The sequence below is a fragment of the Cervus elaphus genome, chromosome 10 (genome assembly GCF_910594005.1).
Source record: "Cervus elaphus chromosome 10, mCerEla1.1, whole genome shotgun sequence".
Lineage (NCBI taxonomy): Eukaryota > Metazoa > Chordata > Mammalia > Artiodactyla > Cervidae > Cervus > Cervus elaphus.
The window spans coordinates 33,659,262-33,683,470 of record NC_057824.1 but is presented as its reverse complement, the minus strand read 5'-3'; the positions used below and the strand labels follow the sequence as shown (position 1 = coordinate 33,683,470).

Below are 24,209 nucleotides of genomic sequence, written 5' to 3'. Positions count from 1 at the left end.
TGAAAAGTACACTAGAAGGAATCAGTAGTAGACTAAATGAGGAAGAATGGATAACTGAGCTGGAAGACAGAGTAGTGGAAATCACTATGGCTGAACAGAAAAAGGAAAAAAAAGTGAAAAGAAATGAAGACAGTTTAAGAGACCTCTGGGACAACATCAAGAGTGATCATATTCATATTATAGGGGTCCCAGAAGGAGAAGAGAGAGACAAAGGCCCTGAGAAAATATCTGAAGAAGTAATAGCTGAAACGTTGCCCAACTGGGCAAGGAAACAGTCACCCAACTCCAAAAGACCAGAGAGTCCCATACAGGTTTAACCTGCAGAGGAACACACCAAGACATATAGTAAGCAAACTGACAAGAGCAGAAAATAAAGAGAGAATATTAAAAGCAACAAGAGAAAAGAAACAAATAACATACAAGGGAACTCCCATAAAGCTATCAACTGATTTTTTAGCATAAACTCTGCAGGCTAGAAGGGAGTGGCTTGACATACTCAAAGTAAAAAACATACAATCTAGAATATTCTACCCAGGAAGGCTCTCATTCAGATTTGATGGTGAAATCAAATGCTTTACAGACAAGCAAAAGCTAAAACAATTCAGCACCACTAAATCAACTTTACAAGAAACACTAAAGAATATTCTCTAGGCAGAAAAGAAGAGGCCACAACTAGAAACAAGAAAATTATGAATGGAAAGCTCACTGGTAAAGGCAAACATACACTAAAAGTAGGAAGTCATCCATACACAAAGCTAACAGGGGGGCTAAAAGACAAATGTAGTAAAATCATTTATATCCACAATAAGCAGTTAAGGGATACACAAAACAGATTATCAAAAACAGTAATCATGAGGGGACAAGAGTACAAATGTAGGGTATCTAAAATGCACTTGAAATGAAGAGAGCAGACACCTACAACAAGTGTATATATATATATATATACATACATATATATATACACACACACACACACACATATATACATATATATGAAGTGAAATGAAAGTGAAAGTGGTTTAGCCGTGTCTGAGTCTTTGTGATCCCATGGGCTATAGTCCATGGAATTCTCCAGGCCAGAATACTGGAGTGGGTAGCCTTTCCCTTCTCCAGGGGATCTTCCCAACCCAGGGATCGAACCCAGGTCTCCCACATTGCAGGCGGATTATTTACCAACTGAGCCACAAGAAAAGATGTCTGTATATATACACACATCTATATACACACTGCTATACAAAAGCCTCATGGTAAAAACAGAACAAAAATCAGTAATAGATATACACACAAAAGAGTAAAAGGAATCCAAACATACACTATAGATAGTCATCAAATCACAAGAGAAGAGAACAAAAGAAGGGGAGAAAAGAACAAGAAAAGCAAATTCAAAACAATTAACAAAATGGCAATAGGAACACACATAGCAATAATTAGCTTAAATGTGAACAGACTAAATGCTCCAAACAAAACACATAAGTGACTTAACAGATACAAAAACAGGAAAGTCACTTCAGATCTAGAGACACGTAAGAAACAGAAATAAGAAACTCACTTCAGATCTAGAGACACATATGGGCTGAAAGTGAGGGGATGGACACATGCCAAAAATGGGGTAGAGAAGGAGTGGTAGGCCTAGGCCCCCCCAGGTGTTCTTTCAGTATGGTGATGGGTAGAGGGGATAACTGAGTTCTAACCTTTATAAATAGGGAGACCCAAACCTCTAGACAGACTTATAATTTTTATCCTGATTAGCCATTTTAAACCAACAAGGGATAAAAAAAAATAACCCTGATCTAAATTAAAAAGAAAAAAATGAGGGAATGGAAAAATGTATTGCATACAAATGGAAATCAAAAGAAAGCTGGAGTAGCAATGTTTATATTGGACAAATAGACTTTAAAACAAAGACTGTCCCAAGAGAACAAGAAGGACACTGTATAATGATCAAAGGATCAAGAAAAAGATATGAGAATTTAAAATATATATGCATCTAACATAGCATCGCAACACATAAGGTACATATTAACAGATATAAACAGAGAAACTGACAGTAACACAGTTATCTGTAGTAGTAGTGAAAGTCACTCAGTCGTGTCTGACTCTTTGAGACCCTGTGGACTGTAGCCTGCCAGATTCTTCTGTCCATGGAATTCTCCAGGCCAGAATACTGGAGTGGATAGCTGTTCCCTTCTCCAGGGGATCTTCCCAATCCAGGAATCAAATCCAGGGTTCCACATTGCAGGCGGATTCTTTATCAACTGAGCCACCAGGGCAGCCCTGTTATAGTGGGAGACTTTAACACCTCATTTACATTAATGAACAGATCATCCAAATAGAAAATCAACAAGGAATCACAGGCCTTAAATGACATATTAGATCAGATTGACTTTAGTGATAGTTACAGAGCATTCTATCCAAGAGCAGTGGAATGCACATTCTTTTTAAGTACACGTGGGACATTCTCCAGGATAGATCACATGAGCCACAAAGCAAGCCTCGGTAAATTTTAAGAAAACTTAAATTATGTCAAGCATCTTGTCTGAAAATATGAGGCCAGAAATAAACTAAAAGAGAAAAACTGCAAAACCCCACAAATACTTGGAGGCTACCCAATAGGCTAGTAAATAACGAATGGATCACTAAAAAGGTTAAGCAGGAAATAAAAAATACCTAGAGACAAATGACAGTGAAAACATGACAACCCAAACCCTATGTGTGTGTGTTAGTTGCTCAGTTGTGTCCAACTCTTTGTGACCCCTTGTACTTTAGCCTGCCAGTTTCCCCTGTCCATGGGATTTTCCAGGCAAGAATACTGCAGTGGGTAGCCATTCCTTCTCCAAGGGATCTTTCTGACTCAGGGACTGAACCCAGGTCTGCTGCATTACAGGCAGGTTTTTTTACTGTCTGAGCCACCAGTGAAGCCCCCATACCCTATGGGATGCCGCAAAAGCAGTTCTAAAGAGGGGAGTTTTTGGCTTACCTTGGGAAACAAGAAAAATCTCAAGTAAACAACTTAAACTTATGCCTAAAGCAACTAGAGAAAGGAGAACAAAACCCAAAGTTTGTTGAAGGAAAGAATTCATAAAGATCAGAGAAGATATAAATGAGATAGAGTCTAAGAAAAAAATAGAAAAGATAAGCAAAACTAAAGGCATGTTCTTTGAAAAGATAAACATAATTGATAAACCTTTAGCCAGGCTTATCAAGAAAAAATGGGAGGGGGCCCAAATTAATAAAATCAGAAATGAAAAATGAGAAGTTACAACAGATACCATAAAGATACAAAGGATCATAAAAAAACTAGTTCAAGCAACTATATGTCAATAAAATGGACAGCCTAGAAGAAATGGATAAATTATTAGAAATGAACAATCTCCCAAGACTGAACAAGGAATAAATAGAAAATATGAACAGACCAGCTACCAGAACTGAATCCATAATTTTAAAACTCCTAATAAACAAAAGTCCAGGACCAGATCTCTTCACAAGTGATTTGTACCAAACATTTAGAGAAAAGTTAGCACCTACCCTTCTGAAACTATTCCAAAAAATTGCAGAGGAAGGAACACTTCTGAATTCATTTTATGAGGCTGTGCATGTGCTAAATTGTTTCAGTCATGTCTGACTATTTGCAACCCTGTGGACTGTAGCCCACCAGGCTCTACTGTCCAAGGGACTCTCCGGGCAAGAATACCGGAGTGGGTTGCCATGCCCTTCTCCAGGGGATCTTCCCAACTCGGGGATTGAACCTGTGTCTCCTGTGCCTCCTGCATTGCAGGTGGATTCTTCATCACTGAGCCACTGGAGAAGCCCCTCTATGAAGCCATCTGGTATCAAAAGCAGATGAAGATATCACAAAAAATTACAAGGCAGTATCACTGATAAACAGATGCAAAAATATTCAACAAAATACTAGCAAAATGAATGCAACAATACATTAAAAGGATCATACACCAGGATCAAATGGGATTTATCCCAAGAATGCAAGGATTCTTCAATATCCACTAGTCCATCAATGTGATACACTATATTAACAAATTTAAGTATAAAAAACCATGTGGTCACCTCAATAGATGCAGAAAAACTTCTGATAAAATGCAACATACATTTATGATAAAAACTCTTCAGAAAGTGGCCATAGAGGGAACATAACTCAGCACAATAAAGGACATATATGACAAACCCACAGCTAACATCATATTCAGTGGCAAAATGTTGAAAGCATTTCCTCTAAGATCAGGAACAAGACAGGATGGTCACTCTTCCAGCAATCAAAGGAGAGAGAGAAATAAAAGCAATCCAAATTGGAACAGAAGTAAAACTGTCACTTTGCAGATGACATGATGCTATACATAGAAAATTCTAAAGATACTCCCAGAAAACTACTAGAGCTCATTAATGAACTTGCTAAAGTTGCCAGATACAAAATTAATATACAGATACCTGTTGCATTTCTACACATTAACAGTGAAAGATCAGAAACAGAAAGTATAGAGATCATCCCATTTATCATCACATCAAAAAAAAAACAAATAAACAAAAAACCTAGAAATAAACCTATCTAATGAAGCAAAAGACCCGTACTCCAGGAACTACAAGATGGTGATGAAAGAAACTTAAGAGGACATAAACAGATGAAAATATATATCTTGCTCTTGGATTGAAAGAATCAGTGTTGTTAAAATGACCATACAACCCAATGCAATCTACAGATTCAAAGGCAGCCCTATCAAATTACCAACTACATCTTTCATCTTTCACAGAACTAGAAAAAAAAATTCATAATTTGTATGGAGACACAAAAGATCCTGAGTAGTCAAAACAATCTTGAGAAAGAAGAGTGAAGCTGGATAAATCATGCTCCTTGACTTCAAAGGAGACTATACTACAAAGCTACAATAATTAAGCCACTATGGTACTGGTACAAAAACAGACACATAGATCAATGGAACAGGACAGAAAGCCCAGAAACCAACCAGACACTTATTATCAATTAACCTATGATGAAGGAGGCAAGAATACAAAATGGAAAAAGAGTCTCTTCTATAAGTGGTGTTGAGAATACAGAACAGGTACATTTAAAAGAATGAAATTAGAACCCTCTCTAACACCACATACTAAGATAAACTCAAAATGGATTGGAGACTGAAATGTAAGACCATATACTGTCAAACACAAGACCATATACTGTCAAACTCCTAGAGGAAAACAGAGGCAGAACACACTTTGACATAAATTACAGCAATATTTTTTTGAATCCATTACCTAGAGTAATGGAAATAAAAACAAAAATAAACAAATCAGACCCAATTAAACTTAAAGGCTTTCACTCAACAAAGGAAAACATCAACAAAAAGAAAAGACAACATACAGATGGGGATAAATATTAGTAAACTTTGTTACTGACAAGAGATTATTAATAATTTACAAAATATAAAAACACCTCATGTCCTTAATAATAAGAAAAAACCCAATCAAAAAATAAGCAGAAGATCTAAATAGACATTTCTCCAAAGAAGATATACAGATGGCTAACAGCCACATGAGAAGATGCTCTATGTCACTAATTATTAGAGGAATGTAAATAAAAACTACAATGAGATATCACCTCATGCAGATCAGGATAACCATCATTAAAATGTCTACCAATAATAAATGATAGAGAATGTGTGGAGAAAAAGAACACTTCTACACTGCTGGTGGGAATGTAAATTGGTGCAGCTTCCCTTGTGGTTCAGCTGGTAAAGAATCCGCCTGCAATACGGGAGACCTGGGTTCTACCCCTGGGTTGGGAAGATCCTCTGGAGAAGGGAAAGGCTACCCACTCCACTATTCTGGCCTGGAGAATTCCATGGACTGTATAGTCCATGGGGTCGCAGAGTCAGACATGACTGAGCGACTTCCACTTCACTATGGAAAAAGTATGGAGGTTCCTTACAAAACTAAAAATAGAGTTACCATATAATCCTGCAAGCCCACTGCTGGGCATATATTCAGAGAAAACTCTAATTTGAAAAGATACATGAACCCCAAGTTTCATGTCCACTGACAGATAAATGAAGATGTGGCATATATACACAATGAAATATTAGCCACAAAAAGAATGAAATAATGCCATTTGCAACAACATGGATGGATATAATAGAGATTATCATATTAAGTGAAGTAAGCCACAGAAAGAAAAATAAGCAATATCACTTATATGTGGAATCTAAAAGTAAGATATGAATGAACTTATTTACAAAATAGAAACAGACTCACAGACATAGAAGACAAACTTCTAGTTATAAAAGGGGATAGTGGAGGGGGAGATAAATAAAAAGTTTGCAATTAGCATGTACACACTATTGTATAAAAAATAGAATAAAAACAAGGACCTACTATATAGCACAGGAAGTTATATTCACAATCTTTTATTAACCTATAAACTACTTTGCTGCATACCTGAAACTAGCACAACATTACAAATTAACTATACTTCAAGATTTTGCTTCTTCAGGAAATATTTTCTAATTTCCCCTAAACTCTGTTGGGCATACACTTCACACTGTTCATACATCTCAACTGCTGTTAAGTAATACTCCTTGGTGTTTTAATTATGCATTTATATCTTTTATTCTCTACATTTCCACTTCTTAAGGGAATAGATTGTTATAACAATCTTTGTAGTCCTGGTCCTGGCAGGTAGCTGACCTTAATAAAATGTTAAAAAAGAAAGTGCCATCAAAATAAAGAAGATATACTCAATAGTAGAATAAATATAATAAAGAGTTAGTGAACTTGAAGACAGATCAATAGGCATTATTCAATCTGAACAACTGACAGAATAAATGATATAAGAAAAATAAAGCCCAAAGGATTTTGGGGATGGACAACAAAATGTCTAATGTTCATGTCTTTGAAGTTCCAGAAGGAGACAAAAAAGTATCATGAAGAAATAATGACTGAAAACTTCCTAAGTTTGATGAGACACACAAGGCTACAGATTGAAGAAGCTGACCAAATCCCATCTAGAAAGATAAAAAGAAATCCAAGCCAGACAAATCACAAACAAATTCTTAAAATGTAAAAGCAATACTTCTTTAAGTATTGAGATCATCCAGAAAAAAAGAAAACCCAGAGAACAACCTAATTACCTACAGGGAAAAAATTCAGATGACTGTAGATTACTCATCAGAAACCATGGTGTCCAGAAAGCAGTGAAACATTTTAAGTCTTGAAGGAAAAGCACTGTCAACCCAGATTTCTGTGTCAAACAAAAATATGCTTTAGGAATGTGGTGAATTAAAGATACTCTCAGGTGAAGGAAGGCTACGAGAATTCATAGCTAACAGTACTGATCTAAAACAACTGATTAGGAGTGTTTTTCAAACATGAAAGAAATGATACTGAAAACTTGGAACATCATAAATGGTAAAAATACAACAGAAATGGTAAATAATAAAAAAACTATTATTCTCTCAAGGTTCTTTAAATATGCTACATGGTTTTAAGGAAAAAATACAACACTGTTTAATGATGTTTTCAATATATGTAGGTGTAATATATGACAACTATAGCAAAAAGGAAGGAGGATAAAATACCTATAAGGTGGTAAGGTTTCTACATTCCACATAAAAGTTGGAGAATATTGTTTCTACATAACTATGAAAACTAAGTCTATATTTTGTAAGTCCCTAGAGCAACCAGTAAAAATGTACAAAGAGATATAGTAAAAACAACAATAGACAATTTGAATTATAATATTAAAAATGTTCAAATAACCCAGAATAAGACTGGAAAGGGGAAACAGGGGGAAAAATGCAGTGAGAACAAACAGGAAACAATTAATAAAATGGCAGATTTAAATACAAACATAAAAAATAAATGCTCTAAACGCATCAATGAAAAGGTAGAGATTGGCAGATTGTATTAAAAAAACATGACCTAGCTATACAATGCAGAAACTCACTTTAATTTTAATTATATAAGTAGGTTTAAAGGGAAGTATTTGAAGAAGAAATACCATGCAAACAGAAATCAAAAGAAAGGTGAGGGACTTCCCTGATGGTGCAGTGGGTAAGACACTACCCTCCACAATGCAGGTGGTTTGGGGTCAATCCCTGGCCAGGGAACTTGATCCCGCATGCTGTGACTGACAGTTTGCATGCCACAACTAAAAGATCCCAATTGGACAATGAAGATCAAAGAACCCATGTGTCACATCTAAGATCCAGTGCAGCCAAATAAATATTTAAAATGAAAGTTGGCATGGTTATATTAATGTCAGATAGTTGTTGTTGCTTAGTCGTAAGTCGTGTCCAACTCTTTTGTGACCCCATGGACTGTAGTCTGCCAAGCTCCCCTGTCCATTGCATTTCCCAGGCAAGAATACTGGAGTGGGTTGCCATTTCCTTCTCCAGGGGATCTTTCTGACCCAGGGATCAACCTGCATCTCCTGCACTGCCTTGCAGCCAATCTCCTCTATTGCAGGTGGACGGTTTACTGCTGAGCCACCTGGGAAGACCCAATATCAGATAGCGTTGACTTCAAAGCAAAAATTAGCAGAAATAAAAGAGGGACATTACATTCTTACAGGGAAGAGCCAATTCTGACTCCATCCTGGATCTGTTTCTTTGAATTTAACCTTTGTTTTTTGTTGTTTTTGTTACAATCATATACAATGGGCTGCCTCGGGGACCCTGCCCCTCTGTCTGACTGGTAAAATGCCTTTGTTCAGCTCACAGTGAGACAAACCCATCTCACATATTTTTCAAGATAAATCGCCTTTTTACTTTTCTTTTTTTACCGCCTCTCTTTCTCTGTTCTGTAAAAGAAACTGGTATCCAGACCCTGACAAGACGGTTATTTTAGGACATTAGTCTGCTACCTTCTCTGTCATCTGGATTTCCAAGTAAAGTTGTATTCGTTGTCTTAACACCTGATCTTTGATTTTATTGGCTGGCTGTGCAGCAAGCAAAGTGAGCTTGGATTTTTGTAACAATGTTATCAAAGAATCATTTCACAAAGAAGACTTAACAATCCTAAATGTGCATATACCTAACAACAGAACTTAAATCAGAGAAAACAAAAATGACCAATTTAAACATGAATAGGGAATATATAACTATAGTTGAAAATTTCAACATTTCTCACTCAATAACAGAACTACTAAGTGGAAATCAGCAAATATACAGCAGAACTAGACAACAATTTCAAGTCTGTTGCTGTTCAGTCACTGGGTCATGTCCAATGCTTTGCGACTCCATGGACTGCAGCACACCAGGATTACCTGTCCTTCACCATCTCTCAGAGCTTGCTAATGTCCATTGAGTCAGTGATGCCATCCAACCAGAGGTTGATGCCATCAACCTCTGTCCTCCCCTTCTCCTCCAGCCTTCAATCTTTCCCAGCATCAGGGTCTTTGTCAATGAGTCAACTCTTTGCATCAGGTGGCCAAAGTATTGGAGCTTCAGCTTCAGTCCTTCCAATGAATATTCAGGGTTGGTTTCCTTTAGGATTGAATGGTTTGATCTCCTTGAAGTCCAAGGGACTCTTTTTTTTTTAATTTTTAATTAATTAATTGATTAGTTGGACGCTAATTACTTCACAACATTTCAGTGGGTTTTGTCATACATTGATATGAATCAGCCATAGATTTACACGTATTCCCCATCCCGATCCCCCCTCCCATCTCCCTCTCCACCCGATTCCTCTGGGTCTTCCCAGTGCACCAGGCCCGAGCACTTGTCTCAGGCATCCCACCTGGGCTGGTGATCTGTTTCACCCTAGATAATATACATGCTGTTCTTTCGAAACATCCCACCCTCACCTTCTCCCACAGAGTTCAAAAGTCTGTTCTGTATTTCTGTGTCTCTTTTTCCGTTTTGCATATAGGGTACATATACACCATGGAATATTACTCAGCCGTTAAAAAGAATTCATTTGAATCAGTCCTAATGAGATGGATGAAACTGGAGCCCAAGGGACTCTTAAGAGTCTTCTCCAACACCACAGTTTGAAAGCATAAATTCTCTAGCGCTCAGCTTTCTTTATGGTTCAACTCTCATATTCATACATGACTACTGGAAAAACCATAGCTTTGACCACATGAAACTTTGTTGGCAAAGTGATGTCTTTGCTTTTTAATATGCTCTCTAAGTTTGTCAAAATTTTCTTCTAAGAAGTGATCTTTTTTTATTTTCATGGCTGCAGTCATCATCTGCAGTGATTTTGGAGCCCAAGTAAGTGAAGTCTGTCACTGTTTCCATTGTTACCCAATGTTAATCTTAAGTTACTGAATCTAATTTATGTTTATAGGGAATTTCAACCAAATAGAAAACATTCTTCTCAAGTACACATGACAGTCACTAAGATAGATCTTTTCTTGGGTCATAAAAATATAGCAATTTAAAAACATTTGAAACCACAAAAAGTATGATCTCTGACCAGAAGAGAATGAAACTAAAACAGAAAGAAAACAGAACTTCTCATTATTTGATATTAAAGAATATGCATGTAGATGATCTATGCCATAGAAGAAGTCTCAAGAAACAGAAAATATTTTGAACTGAATGTAAGTGAAAATATAACAAATCATATCAAAATTTGTGGGATGTAGCTAAAGGAGAGCTTGAAGGAAAAAAAAAATCACAGCAATAAATGTTTACATTATTAAGCATTTAATTACTCTCAAATCCATTATTAATACCTATGCACTGACATAAAAAAAAAACCAAAAAAGAGTAAAAACCCCAAATGAAGTTGAAGTGTGAATATAATCAGCATATAAACATTAATAAATGAAATAAAAAGCAAAATGTAATAGAGAAAAGTAAAATAAAAGCAGGTTCTTTGAAAAGTTAAAAGGAATAAAATTTTAGTCAGAATTACAGAAAAAAAGACAATTATAACCTGTCAATATCAGGAAGAAGAGAGACATTAAAAGGGTAACAAGGGAATCCTGCAAATGTTCGTAAGATTTCAATTTAGAAGAAATACATCAATTTCTCAAAACTCACAAAGTACCATAGCTTGCCTAATTTGAAATAGATAACCTCTGAATAGTCCTGTAAATATTAAGTAAATTAATTTGTTTTTTTCCAGTTTTATGGAGATACAATTGATAAGTTAAATCTGTAAGCATTTAAGGTGTATAATTTTACATGTATACTATGTAGAAATTATCACCACAATCAAGCTAATAACACATCCATCACCTCACATAATTTCCATTTTCTTCCTTTCTTCTCCCTGTAGTGAGAAACAGTTAAGATCAAATATCTTAGAAAATTTCAGTATACAACACAGTATTGTTAACTATAATCTCATTGCTGTGCATTCAGTTCAGTTCAGTCGCTCAGTAGCGTCCGACTCTTTGCGACCCCACGAATCGCAGCATGCCAGGCCTCCCTGTCCATCACCAACTCCTGGAGTTTACTCAGACTCATGTCCATCGAGTTGGTGATGCCATCCAGCCATCTCATCCTCTGTCGTCCTCCTCTCCTCCTGCCCCCAACCCCTCCCAGCATCACAGTCTTTTCCAATGAGTCAGCTCTTCGCATAAGGTGGCCAAAGTATTGGAGTTTCAGCTTCAGCATCAGTCCTTCCAATGAACACCCAGGACTGATCTCTTTTAGGATGGACTGGTTGGAGATCTCCAGAAATTATTCTTTGTCCTTAACTGATACTTTGTTCAATCAATTGACCAACATCTCTGCACTGCCCCTTCCATCCCCAGCCTCTGGTAATTACCATTCTATTTTCTGCTCCTATGAGTTTGACAACTTTAAATTCCACATATAAGTGAGATCATGCAGTATTTGTCATCCTGTATCTAGCTTATTTTACTTAGCATGATGTCCTTTAGGTTAATTTATGTTGTCACAAATGTCAGGACTTTCTTTTTTTAAAAGGCTGTCTTCCCTAATGGCTCAGTCAATAAAGAATATGCCTGCAATGCAGGAGACCCGGGTTCAGTTCCTGGGTCAGGAAGATCCTCTGGAGAAGGAAATGGTTACCCACTCCAGTATTCTTGCCTGGAGAATCCCATGAACAGAGGAGCCTGGCGGGCTACAGTCCATAGGATCGCAAGAGTCGGACACGACTTAGTGACTAAACCACCACCACCTGTAGATACATCACATTTTCTCTATCCATTTATCTGCTGATGGACATTTCGGTTGTTTCTATCTTGGTTATCATGAATAAGAGTGCAGGTATCTCTTCAACATCCTGATTTTGTATCCTTTGGATATACACCCGAAAGTGTAACTGTTGGATCACCAATTAGTTCTTAAATAAATTGTATCTATAGTTTAAAACATCAAAAAGTAAATCTTCAGGTTCAGATGATTTTACTACTAAACTTTACCTAACATTTAAAGAAGAAATAAATTAAAATTAGTTATTTAATTAAATAAAAATAAAAAATTCTACATAATTTCTTCCATATAATAGAAGGGGAAGGAACACTTCTCAACTCATTTTACAAAGTCAGTACTACTCTGATACCGAAACAGACAAAGGCAAATCAAAAAGAGGGTACTATAGGTGAACATCCCTCATAAACTTAGTTCTGAACAAAATATTATCAATCCAATTGAATTATATATTTAAAAATGCATGACCATGTGAAATTTATCCAATGAATGTAAGGCTGGCTCAATATTTGAAAATCAATCAATCCACCATGTGTAAAAATAGTCTAAAAGAAGAAAAACTACATACTCATTAATAGATGCAGGAAGAAACTCTGATCAAACAATAAAAACTCTCCACAAAATCAAAATAGAAACAAATTCTTCAAGGTGATAAAGATTATATATGTAAAAAATCTTAATGAAGAAAGACCAAATGCTTTCCCTATGAGATCAGGAACAAATCAAGAATGCCCATACTCAATAATCATATCTGGTATCATATTCTTCCTAACCAGCGAAACATGCTAAGAAAAAGAAATAAAGGGCATACAGATTGGCACTCATAAAAGAAACCGTCCATATTCTCTGATGACCTGATTGTCTATGTATAAAACCAAGGAATCTACAAAACACTCCTAAACCTAACAAGTGAGCTTAGCAGGGTCAGAGGATAATAGGTCAACACACAAATATCAATCATTTTTCTATGTACAATTAATAAACAACTAGAAATAAAAATTCCTTAAAGTTCCAAATCATGAAATGAAACACACACACACACACCCATTTAAATAGGTATCGAATCTGTATGTGCTCAGTCACTATGTTGTGTCCTACTATTTGCAAACCCATGGACTGTAGCCCGCCAGGCTCCTCTGTCCATGAGATCTAACATAACATTGTAATGCAATTATACTACACTAGGAAAAATCAAAGCTCTCATTTAATGGAAAGAGATACTGTGTTTAAGTATTTGAAATCTCAGCATAATAACAATGTTAATTCTCTCCAAAGTGATATGTAGATTTAATGTAATATTGATAAAAATCACAGCAAAATTTTGTAGATGTATAAAATATAATACAAAAGATTTTCAGGAAAGACCAAACAGCTTAATAGATAAAATGCTTTTGGAGAAGAATATAGTTGGATGAATAGCACTATCCATATTGAGTTCTTTCATAAAGAGATATACACATATCAATGGGACAGAAAAGAGTTCAGATATAAACCTACAGAAGTATGACCACTTGACCTTTGACAAATGCACAAAAGGCAATTGAAAGATGAAAGAGTCAGTTCAGTTCAGTCGCTCAGTTGTGTCTGACTCTTTGCAACCCTATGAATTGCAGCACACCAGGCCTCCCTGTCCATCACCAACTCCTGGAGTTTACTCAAACTCATGTCCATCGAGTCGGTGATGCCATCCAGCCATCTCATCCTCTGTTGTCCTCTTCTCCTCCTGCCCTCAATTCCTCCCAGCATCAAGGTCTTTTTCCAATGAGTCAGCTCTTTGCATGAAGTGGCCAAAGTATTGGAGTTTCAGCTTCAGCATCAGTCCTTCCAGTGAACACTGAGGATTGATCTCCTTTTGGATGGACTGGTTGGATCTCCTTGCAGTCCAAGGGACTCTCAAGAGTCTTCTCCAACACCACAGTTCAAAAGCATCCATTTTTCAGCGCTCAACCTTCTTCACAGTCCAACTCTCACATCCATACATGACCACTGGAAAAACCATAGCCTTGACTAGATGGACCTTTGTTGGCAAAGTAATGTCTCTGCTTTTCAATATGCTATCGAGGTTGGTCATAACTTTCCTTCCTAGGAGTAAGCGTCTTTTAATTTCATGGCTGCAGTCACCATCTGCAGTGATTTTGGAGCCTCAAAAAATAAAGTCAGCCACTGTTTCCACTGTTTCCCCATCTATTTGCCATGAAGTGATGGGACCAGATGTCATGATCTTAGTTTTCTGAATGTTGAGCTTTAAGCCAACTTTTTCACTCTCCTCTTTCACTTTCATCAAAAGGCTTTTTAGTTCCTCTTCACTTTCTGCTATAAGGGTGGTGTCATCTGCATAGCTGAGGTTATTGACATTTCTCCCAGCAATCTTGATTCCAGCCTGTGCTTCTTCCAGCCCAGCATTTCCCATGATGTACTCTGCATATAAGTTAAATAAGCAGGGTGACAATATTCAGCCTTGACGTACTCCTTTTTCTATTTGTAACTGGTTTGTTGTTCCATGTCCAGTTCTAACTGATGACAGAGTAGTATTTTCAAAAAATGCTGTTAGAACATTAGTCATCTATATGCAAAAGTTAATATAGATCTAAACTTTACATCTTTATACAAAGCGTAACTCAAAATGGATCATAGGTATGTGTAATATGTAAAATTACAAAAGTTTAGAAGAAAATATAAAATAAAATCATGTCTTGGGGTCAGGCACAGAGTTCCAGAAAAGATAGCAAGGGCAGGAACATTAAGAAAGATATGATAAATTTAATTTTAATATTTAAAATCTTCTGCTCTGCCAAAGACATTGTCAAGAAAATGAAAAGACTAGTTACAGTTTGGGAAAAACATTTGCAAAGAATATCCATCAAAGACATTTATCCAGAATATATAAAGAATTCTCAAAAATTAAATAATAAGGAAACAAACAACTCATATTTTAAAAAGAGGGTAGAGGGTCTGAACAAACGTTATCAAAAAGACTGTAAAAATGCAGCTAAGCACATGAAAATGATCAGCATCATTAGCTATCCATGAAATGACAGTTGACACCATGATTAAACTACACATCTATTAGAATGGTTAATTTTTTAAAAGTATTAATATCAAATTCTGGCAATTATGTGGAGCAACTGAAATTCTCTTTGCTGGTGGGAGTGCAAAATGGTACAGCCAGTCTGGAGAGCTGTTTAGGTTTCTTATAAAGTTAAACACTTAAAATATGATGCATTAATCCTATTCTGAGAGAAATAAAACCCATGTTTGTACATGAAACTCAGAACACATTTATTTATATTCATTATGCTTGGAAACAACCCCAGTGTCCTTCAGTTGGTATACTGTGTTATCTCCAAACATGAAATATTATTAAGGAATTAAAAGAAACACACTGCTGAACATGCAACAGCATAGATAGATCCCAAAGGCACTATGCTCTGTGCAAGGAGATCCAACCAGTCCATCCTAAAGATCAGTCCTAGGTGTTCATTGGAAGGACTGATGCTGAAGCTGAAACTCCAGTACTTTGGCCACCTGATGTGAAGAGCTGACTCATTGGAAAAGACCCTGATGCTGGGAGGGATTGGGGGCAGGAGGAGAAGGGGATGACAGAGGATGAGATGGCTGGATGGCATCACCGACTCGATGGACATGAGTCTGAGTAAACTCCAGGAGTTGGTGATGGACAGGGAGGCCCGGTGTGCTACGATTCATGGGGTCGCAAAGAGTCAGACACGACTGAGTGACTGAACTGTGTAAGTAGATAATCTCTAAAGGTTATATACTACTTGATTCCATTTATATAATACTCTCAACATGACAAAACAACAACAATGATAAAGAATAGACCAGTAGATTTTCCCAGTAGTTATCGGTGGCGGGGGTGGTGGGGGCAGCGCGGGGGAGTGTGAGAGGGATGACTACAAAGGAATAGTGTGAGGGAGTGTTTTGGGGTGATGAAACTTCTTGTATCGTGATTGTGCTGATGGTTAAATGAGTTAAAATCACATATCTGTATATTTTAAAAGGTAAATTTACTGTATAATTTTTAAAAATTTGACTCACCATAGAGTAGAAGAAAAGGTGTTCTGATAATGTCAAGTCATTAAACAATAAATCACCCTGTGGGCAAAAGCCCAAATTTTCTCGAATTTCAGTTATATTCTTTGTGATGTCATATCCATCAATAAAGACCTCTCCTCTGGTAGGAGGGTAATGACCTACAAACAAGCCAAAGACATGACAGAACTGAACTTTGGTAAGAAAGCATATGATGTTGCAAGTTAGCATCTCAAATCCAGTCTATTTGTGAATTACTCAAAAGAATTAACACTGTCTCTTCTAAGAGAATAGTTACAGGAAAGTATCAATAGTTACACCTCAATGGCAGGATTAGCTGTCTTAATTTTTTCTTTTCATTTTTGCTTAAATTATTAATTTTCTACAATGGATTGGGTTATATTGGTAATAAAAACATTTAAATAATTTGCTATATTTCAATGTATTTGCATTGCAGTCAGTCAGTTACTATATATGTGATCCATATTAGGTACTGTGTAGATGCTAAGGAAAACATAAGATCTGGAATATGTAACTTTTGCCCTGAAGAAATTTAAATATTAATAACAATTAGTTCAGATCTTGTGGGAAATTATTTGATAATATGTAAGAAATGAAACTATAAAACCATTTAAAACACTTGAATCATTTATCCTATTTAAGAATATATTCTTTTTTACTGAGATACTGACATATAACATAGTAATTTCAAGTGTACAACATGATTTGACATTTGTATATAGTGTGAAATGAAGAAAAAAACTAGCGTTAACTAGAGTTAACATCCAGCACCATACAGTTACAAATTTTTTTCTTATTGTTAGAACTTTAAGGTTTACTCTCTTAGCAACCTTCAAATTTACAGAACAGTATTAGTAACTGTAGTCATCATGCTATACATTACAATCCCATGACTTGTTCATTTTATAACTGGAAGTTTGTACCTATTGACCCCTTTCATCCATTCAGCCTAGTCTCCATCCCCTGTCTCTGAGAACTACCAATATTTTTTTCTGTATTTATGTTTTCTGTATTTATGAGTGGCTTAAGTTTTTTTTTTTTTTTTTTTAAGATTCCACATAGAAGTGAGACTATGTGGCATTTGTCTTTATCTCATTTATTTTGCTTGGTATAATGCCCTTGAGGTCCATCCATGCTATCACAAATGGTCAGATTTTTTTTATATCTGAATAATATAGCATTGTATAATGTACTACTTCTTCATTCATCTATTCACACTTTGAACACATTCCCAGGTAATGCTGGTGATGCTGCCGGTCAGAGGACCAGACAGTAAATTAAAGTGAAAAGTGAAGTCGCTCAGTTGTGTCCGACCATTTACAATCCCAGGGACTGTAGCCTCCTCTCTCCATGGGATTTTCAGGCAAGAGTACTGGAGTGGGTTGCCATTTCCTTCTCCAGGGGATCTTCCCCATCCAGGGATCGAACCTGAGTCTCCTGTATTGTAGGCAGATGCTTTTACTGTATGAGACAGTAAATTAGGGTAAAGGTTAACTTGCTTTATAAAAGAGGCTGCAAAGAATTTTAAAGGCTTCCCAGGTGGCACTAGTGGTAAAGAATCTGCCTGCCAATGCAGGAGACACAAGACACATGGGTTTGAAGCCCGGCTCAGGAAGATCCCCTGGAGTAGGAAATGGTACACCACTCCAACATTTTTGCCTGGAAAATTCTATGGGCAGAGGAGCCTGGTGCACTATAGTCCATGGGGTCACAAAGAGTCAGACATGACTAAACAATTGAGACATGAGACATAAAAAAAGCTTAAATAAGACAGAAATTTTGCATTCATATGATAATTCCAAGATGAATTATTCAAGTTGGTAGGAAGACCAACTCCACATTTTCCTTATCTAATCATCCATCAAAGAATATGTAGGTTTTTCATCTATGTCTTGGCTATAGTAAATAATGCTGCAACAAACATTGATGTGGGGGGTGTGCATCTTTTTGCGTTAGTGTTTTCATTTCCTTCAGACATATATGAAAATTGGAATGGCTGAATGATATGGTTGTTCTATTTTTATTTTATGAGGATCCTCCATACTATTTTCCATAGTGGCTGCAGCAATTTACATTTCCACCCTGAAGGTTCCTTTTTCTCCACATCTCTGGCAATACTTGTTATTTATTTTTAATAATAGCCATTCTAACAGATGTATAGTGATGTCATCGTGGTTTTGGTTTGCGTTTCCCTGATGACAAGTGATGTTTCACTTGTCAGGTATATTTTCATGTACCTGTTGGCCATCTGTATGTCTTTATGAAAAAATGTCTCTTCAGATCCTTTGTCCGTTTTTAATTGCTTTTTTTTGCTAATGAATTATATGAATTCTTTATATATTTTGGATATTAAGTTTGTCAGAAATATATTTTGCAAATATTTTCATTTGGCAAGTTCCTTTTCACTTTACTATGCAAAAGTTTTTTAGTTTGACATAGATCCACTTATTTTTTATTTTGTCACCTTTGCTTTTGGTGTCAAATTGAAAAATTATAGCCAAGACTAATGTCAAGGAACTTGTTGCCTCTTCTATATTCTGGAAGTTTTACGGTTTCAGGTCTTATGTTCATGTCTTTAATGATTTTGAGTTGATTTTAGTGTATGATGTAAAATAGTGGTTTTTTTCATCCTCTTACCTGTGGCTGTCCAGTTTTTCCAACATGATTTATTGAAGAGATTGCACTTTCTCCTTAGTTTATTGTTGGCTCCTTTGTCATAAATTAGTTGGTCATATAAATGTGGGCTTATTTATGGGCTCCCTATTCTGTTCCTTTGATTTATGTGTCCGTTTTTATGCCAATACCATCCTGATTTGATGACTATATTTTTGTAATATTGTTTGAAATCAGGAAGCTTGATGTCTCCAGCTTTGTTCTTTCTCAAGACGTCTTTGGATATTTGCGATCCTTTGTGGTTCCACACAATTTTTAGGATTGTTTTGTTGCTGTTAAAAGTGTCACTGGAATTTTGATAAAATTGCAGTTAATCTGTAGATTGCTTTTGTTAATATGGTTATTTTAATGGTACTAATTCTTCCAATCCATGAGCATGAAATATCTTTCATTTATTTGTGTCTTCTTCAATCTGTTTTAATCACGTCTTATACTTTTCATTGTACAAGTGTTCTAACTTCTTTTTTTCCCCTAACTTCTTTGTTAAATGTATTCCACAGTATTTTATTCTTTTTGATGTAATTGTCTTTTTTTCTACATTTCCCTTTCTGATAGTCTGTTATTAGTGTATAGAAACAGAACAGATTAAAAAAAAATTTATTTGACTGTGCCAGGTCTTCATTGCTGCATGCAAATTCTTAGTTGCAGCATGTGGGCTCTAGTTCCCGAACCAGGGATCCAATCCAGGCCCCTTGCATCGGGTGTGTGGATCTTAGCCACTGGACTACCAGGGAAGTTCCAGAAAAGATTTTTATACATTGATTTTGCACCTTAAAACTTAACTAAATTTGTTTATCAGTACTAATAGTTTTTTGAGGTGTCTCTAGAGTTTTATGTATATAACCATGTTGTCTGCAAATAGTGACAAATTTACTTCCTCTTTCATGATTTGGATGCTTTTAAATTTCTTTTTCTTGCCTAATTGCTGTAGGTAGCACTTCCAGTATTGTTCTGAATAAGAGTGGCAAAGTGGGTATCCTTGTCTTGTTCCTGACATTAAAGGAAAAACTTTCAGCTTTTCACTGGTGATGATGATATGATGTGTAGGTTTGCAATATGTGGACTTTATTATGTTGAGGTCATTTCCCTCTTACCCACTTTGTTGAGCCTATATCATAAATGGATGCTCAATGATTTTTCTTCATCTATTTGGATGATTAAAAATATGTGCTCCAAAATGGAAAATTATATTCAAAGGCATCTAAATAAGGCTATTTGACTGAAGACTCAAAAGAAGAAAAGAAAATGACTAATTGCAGCATATTACCATACAGCTATTAAGAGGAACATTATATAACAATTAGAAATACCATGTCACCTTGGAAAAGATAAGTATATGGACTATGGCGATATAAGAGAATTTTAATGTGAGATTATGTTCTAAAAAGCAGAACACAAACTGCCATGTTACACAATCGGTTCAGTTCAGTTGCTCAGTCGTGTCCAACTCTTTATGACACCATGGACTGCAGCATGCCAGGCTTCCTTGTCCATCACCAGCTCCCAGAGCTTGCTCAAACTCATTGTCCATAAAGTCAGTGATGCCATCCAAACATCTCATCCTCTGTCATCTCCTTCTCCTCCTGCCTTCAATCTTTCCCAGCGTCAGGGTCCAATGAGTCAGTCCTTCATATCAGGTGGCCAAAGTATTGGAGTTTCAGCTTCAGCATCAATCCTTCCAACGAATATTCAGGACTGATTTCCTTTAGGATTGACTGGTTTGATCTCTTTGCAGGCCAAGTGACTCTCAAGAGTCTTCTCAAACACCACAGTTCAAAGCATCAATTCTTCCACACTCAGCCTTCTTCATGGTCCAACTCTCACCTCCATACATGACTACTGGAAAAACCATAGCTTTCACTATACAAACCTTTGTTGGCAGAGTAATATCTCTGCTTTTTAAAACGCTATCTAGGTTTGTCATAGTTTTTCTTCCAAGGAGCAAGCGTCTTTTAATTTCATGGTTGCAGTCATCATCTGCAGTGATTTTTGGAGCCCAACAAAATAAAGTCTGCCACTGTTTTCACTGTTTCCCCATCTATTTGCCATGAAATGATGGGACTGGATGCCATGATCTTGAAATGGGAGCGAGATCAAAGTCCCCAATTATAGTAACAACCTTTTGCTTTCCCTTCTGTTAGTTTGTGTTAACAGCTGCTGCTCATCAATCACTGCTTCCACTTCTGTGATCCTGCCTGCGGTTTACATCCATGGGAACTTGGACTACCTGCGGAGGAGAGGGATCTGAGCTGTCTGAGAGGGAAATTTACCCTGCATAAAAGACACTCAGAACAAAGCCAGGGCACTCAGCTTTTGGAGGTGACTCCACTGAGCCTGCACCAGTGCTGAATAAACCTTGCTGCTCTGCATCTTTGGGTGCTGCTTGTCTCTTTGTGTCGCCACGGTTTCTGTAACATTTTCTGGTGCATTGGCCGGGAAGCTGACAACTGAGTTGGCCCCTTGCACTACCATTGTCGGGGAACTGGAGAAAGCTGGGGCTGCTGCCTGTTGACAGATGAATAGATGCTGCCCAGGCCATTTGCCAGATCCCAACTCACTCGAGATGCGCCAGCCTCGGCCCATGCCGCTTCCTGAACTGACTCAGGAGAGCAGAAGCGGGTTCCAGGACAGGACGTCAGACAAATAATTGTCCTGGGGATATCTGACAGAGTTAGGACTCACTGTATGGTGGAAGGGGGGCCTGATCACCTCCTAGTGACAGGAGAGTAATTCAGAATAGGGTTTGTTCCCTTGGGTGGTCTGTCAACTCTGGTGTGTGGGGGAGAGTGACTGAGCTGAGAGCCAGTTCTCCACCATCTTCCAACTACGGAGCCTGAGTGGATCCTAACCTGCGCTTCTATGGTGACCTCATATGGCTCAGGGCAGTGCCAGCCTCTGGGGGATCTAATCCCTCCCTGTGAAGCTGGTCCGGTCTGGTGTTAATATTGATCTGCCAATGCTAAGAGGTGCCTAAATCTCCGTAAGGGTAGCAGCCAGGTGGGTGAAAGTGAGTGTCTCCCTTTGTTTTGTTGTGCAACACTGCCTCAGGGTGGGAACGTTCACATAAAGGGCAACTTGACTTCTAAACCCACTGTCTTAGAGTATATGGTGAAGAATTTTAAGAAAGGATTATTGGGGCTTCCCTCATAGCTCAGCTGGTAAAGAATCCGCCTGCACAAGGATATACAATGGAAAAAAGACAACCTCTTTAACAAGTGGTGCTGGGAAAACTGGTCAACCACTTGCAAAAGAATGAAACTAGAACACTTTCTAACACCATACACAAAAATAAACTCAAAATGGATTAAAGATCTAAATGTAAGACCAGAAACTATAAAACTCCTAGAGGAGAACATAGGCAAAACACTCTCCGACATAAATCACAGCAAGATCCTCTATGACCCACCTCCCAGAATATTGGAAATAAAAGCAAAACTAAACAAATGGGACCTAATGAAACTTAAAAGCTTTTGCACTACAAAGGAAACTATAAGCAAGGTGAAAAGACAGCCCTCAGATTGGGAGAAAATAATAGCAAATGAAGAAACAGACAAAGGATTAATCTCAAAAATATACAAGCAACTCCTGCAGCTCAATTCCAGAAAAATAAATGACCCAATCAAAAAATGGGCCAAAGAACTAAACAGACATTTCTCCAAAGAAGACATACAGATGGCTAACAAACACATGAAAAGATGCTCAACATCACTCATTATCAGAGAAATGCAAATCAAAACCACAATGAGGTACCATTACACGCCAGTCAGGATGGCTGCTATCCAAAAGTCTATAAGCAATAAATGCTGGAGAGGGTGTGGAGAAAAGGGAACCCTCTTACACTGTTGGTGGGAATGCAAACTAGTACAGCCACTATGGAAAACAGTGTGGAGATTTCTTAAGAAACTGGAAATAGAACTGCCATATGACCCAGCAATCCCACTTCTGGGCATACACACTGAGGAAACCAGATCTGAAAGAGACACATGCACCCCAATGTTCATCGCAGCACTGTTTATAATAGCCAGGACATGGAAGCAACCTAGATGCCCATCAGCAGATGAATGGATAAGGAAGCTGTGGTACATATACACCATGGAATATTACTCAGCCATTAAAAAGAATTCATTTGAACCAGTCCTAATGAGATGGATGAAGCTGGAGCCCATTATACAGAGTGAAGTAAGCCAGAAAGATAAAGAACATTACAGCATACTAACACATATATATGGAATTTAGAAAGGTGATAACGATAACCCTATATGCAAAACAGAAAAAGAGACACAGAAATACAGAACAGACTTTTGAACTTTGTGGGAGAATGTGAGGGTGGGATATTTCAAAAGAACAGCATGTATACTATCTATGGTGAAACAGATCACCAGCCCAGGTGGGATGCATGAGACAAGTGCTCCAGCCTGGTGCACTGGGAAGACCCAGAGGAATCGGGTGGAGAGGGAGGTGGGAGGGGGGATCGGGATTGGGAATACATGTAAATCCATGGCTGATTCATATCAATGAAATAAAAAGAAAAAAAAAAAAAAGAATCCGCCTGCAATGCAGGAGACCCCTGTTCAATTCCTGGGTCGCGAAGATCCGCTGGAGAAGGGATAGGCCACCCACTCCAGTGTTCTTGGACTTCCCATGTGGCTCAGGTGGTAAAGAATCCACCTGCAATGTAGGAGACCTGGCTTCGATCCCTGGGTTGGGAAGATCTCCTGGAGAAGGGAAAGGCTACTCACTCCAGTATCCTGGCCTGGAGAATTCCATGGACTTGTATAGTCCATGGGGTCACAGAGAATTGGACACGACTGAGTGACCTTCACTTTCACTTTTCTCTGGGGATTATGGTGTAAAATTGAGTCCTGAAAAACTGCATACTCTTAGTACCTTGGAGTGGCCCTCCTTCAGGGTTGTATGGCCCTCAGGAGGGACCTTAGATGTGCCCATAGTCTGAGCAGTGCATAGTCATAATGGGAAACCCTGGCCACCTGGACCAATTCCCATATATCAATCAATGTTCGGATATTGCCCAGTTAAGGCCCCTTTGGGTTCAATTCTATGCCACAGGTCAAAGACAGTGTAAGGTCCTAGTAGCTCAACCAAAGAAAAGGACCTTGCACTGAGAAGGAACCACCTATCCTCCAGGCTGAGGCTGAAGAAATGCCTCCAATGCCCCCACCTTAAATCCTCATGGCTCCCTCGCCAAGAGCAGTAGATCTGCATTTACCAGACAGTCCACTGCCTTCCGTTCCACCTCTTCCTCCTAATGCCTCTGAAGCCACTGTGTCCCCATGACATGCCACTCCAAAACCAATGGGTAGATGCCTC

General features: G+C 37.6%; 1 protein-coding gene across 1 annotated transcript in view; it reads right to left on the bottom strand.

The window, feature by feature from the left end:
• LOC122702003 (phospholipid-transporting ATPase ABCA3-like) overlaps positions 1-24,209 on the bottom strand; it is a 223,302-nt gene that overhangs the window by 120,646 nt on the left and 78,447 nt on the right. Inside the window, exon 12 of the mRNA XM_043915525.1 lies at positions 16,194-16,322. Within this exon, the coding sequence (XP_043771460.1) occupies positions 16,194-16,322 (129 nt within the window). The remainder of the gene's footprint in view (positions 1-16,193; positions 16,323-24,209) is intronic.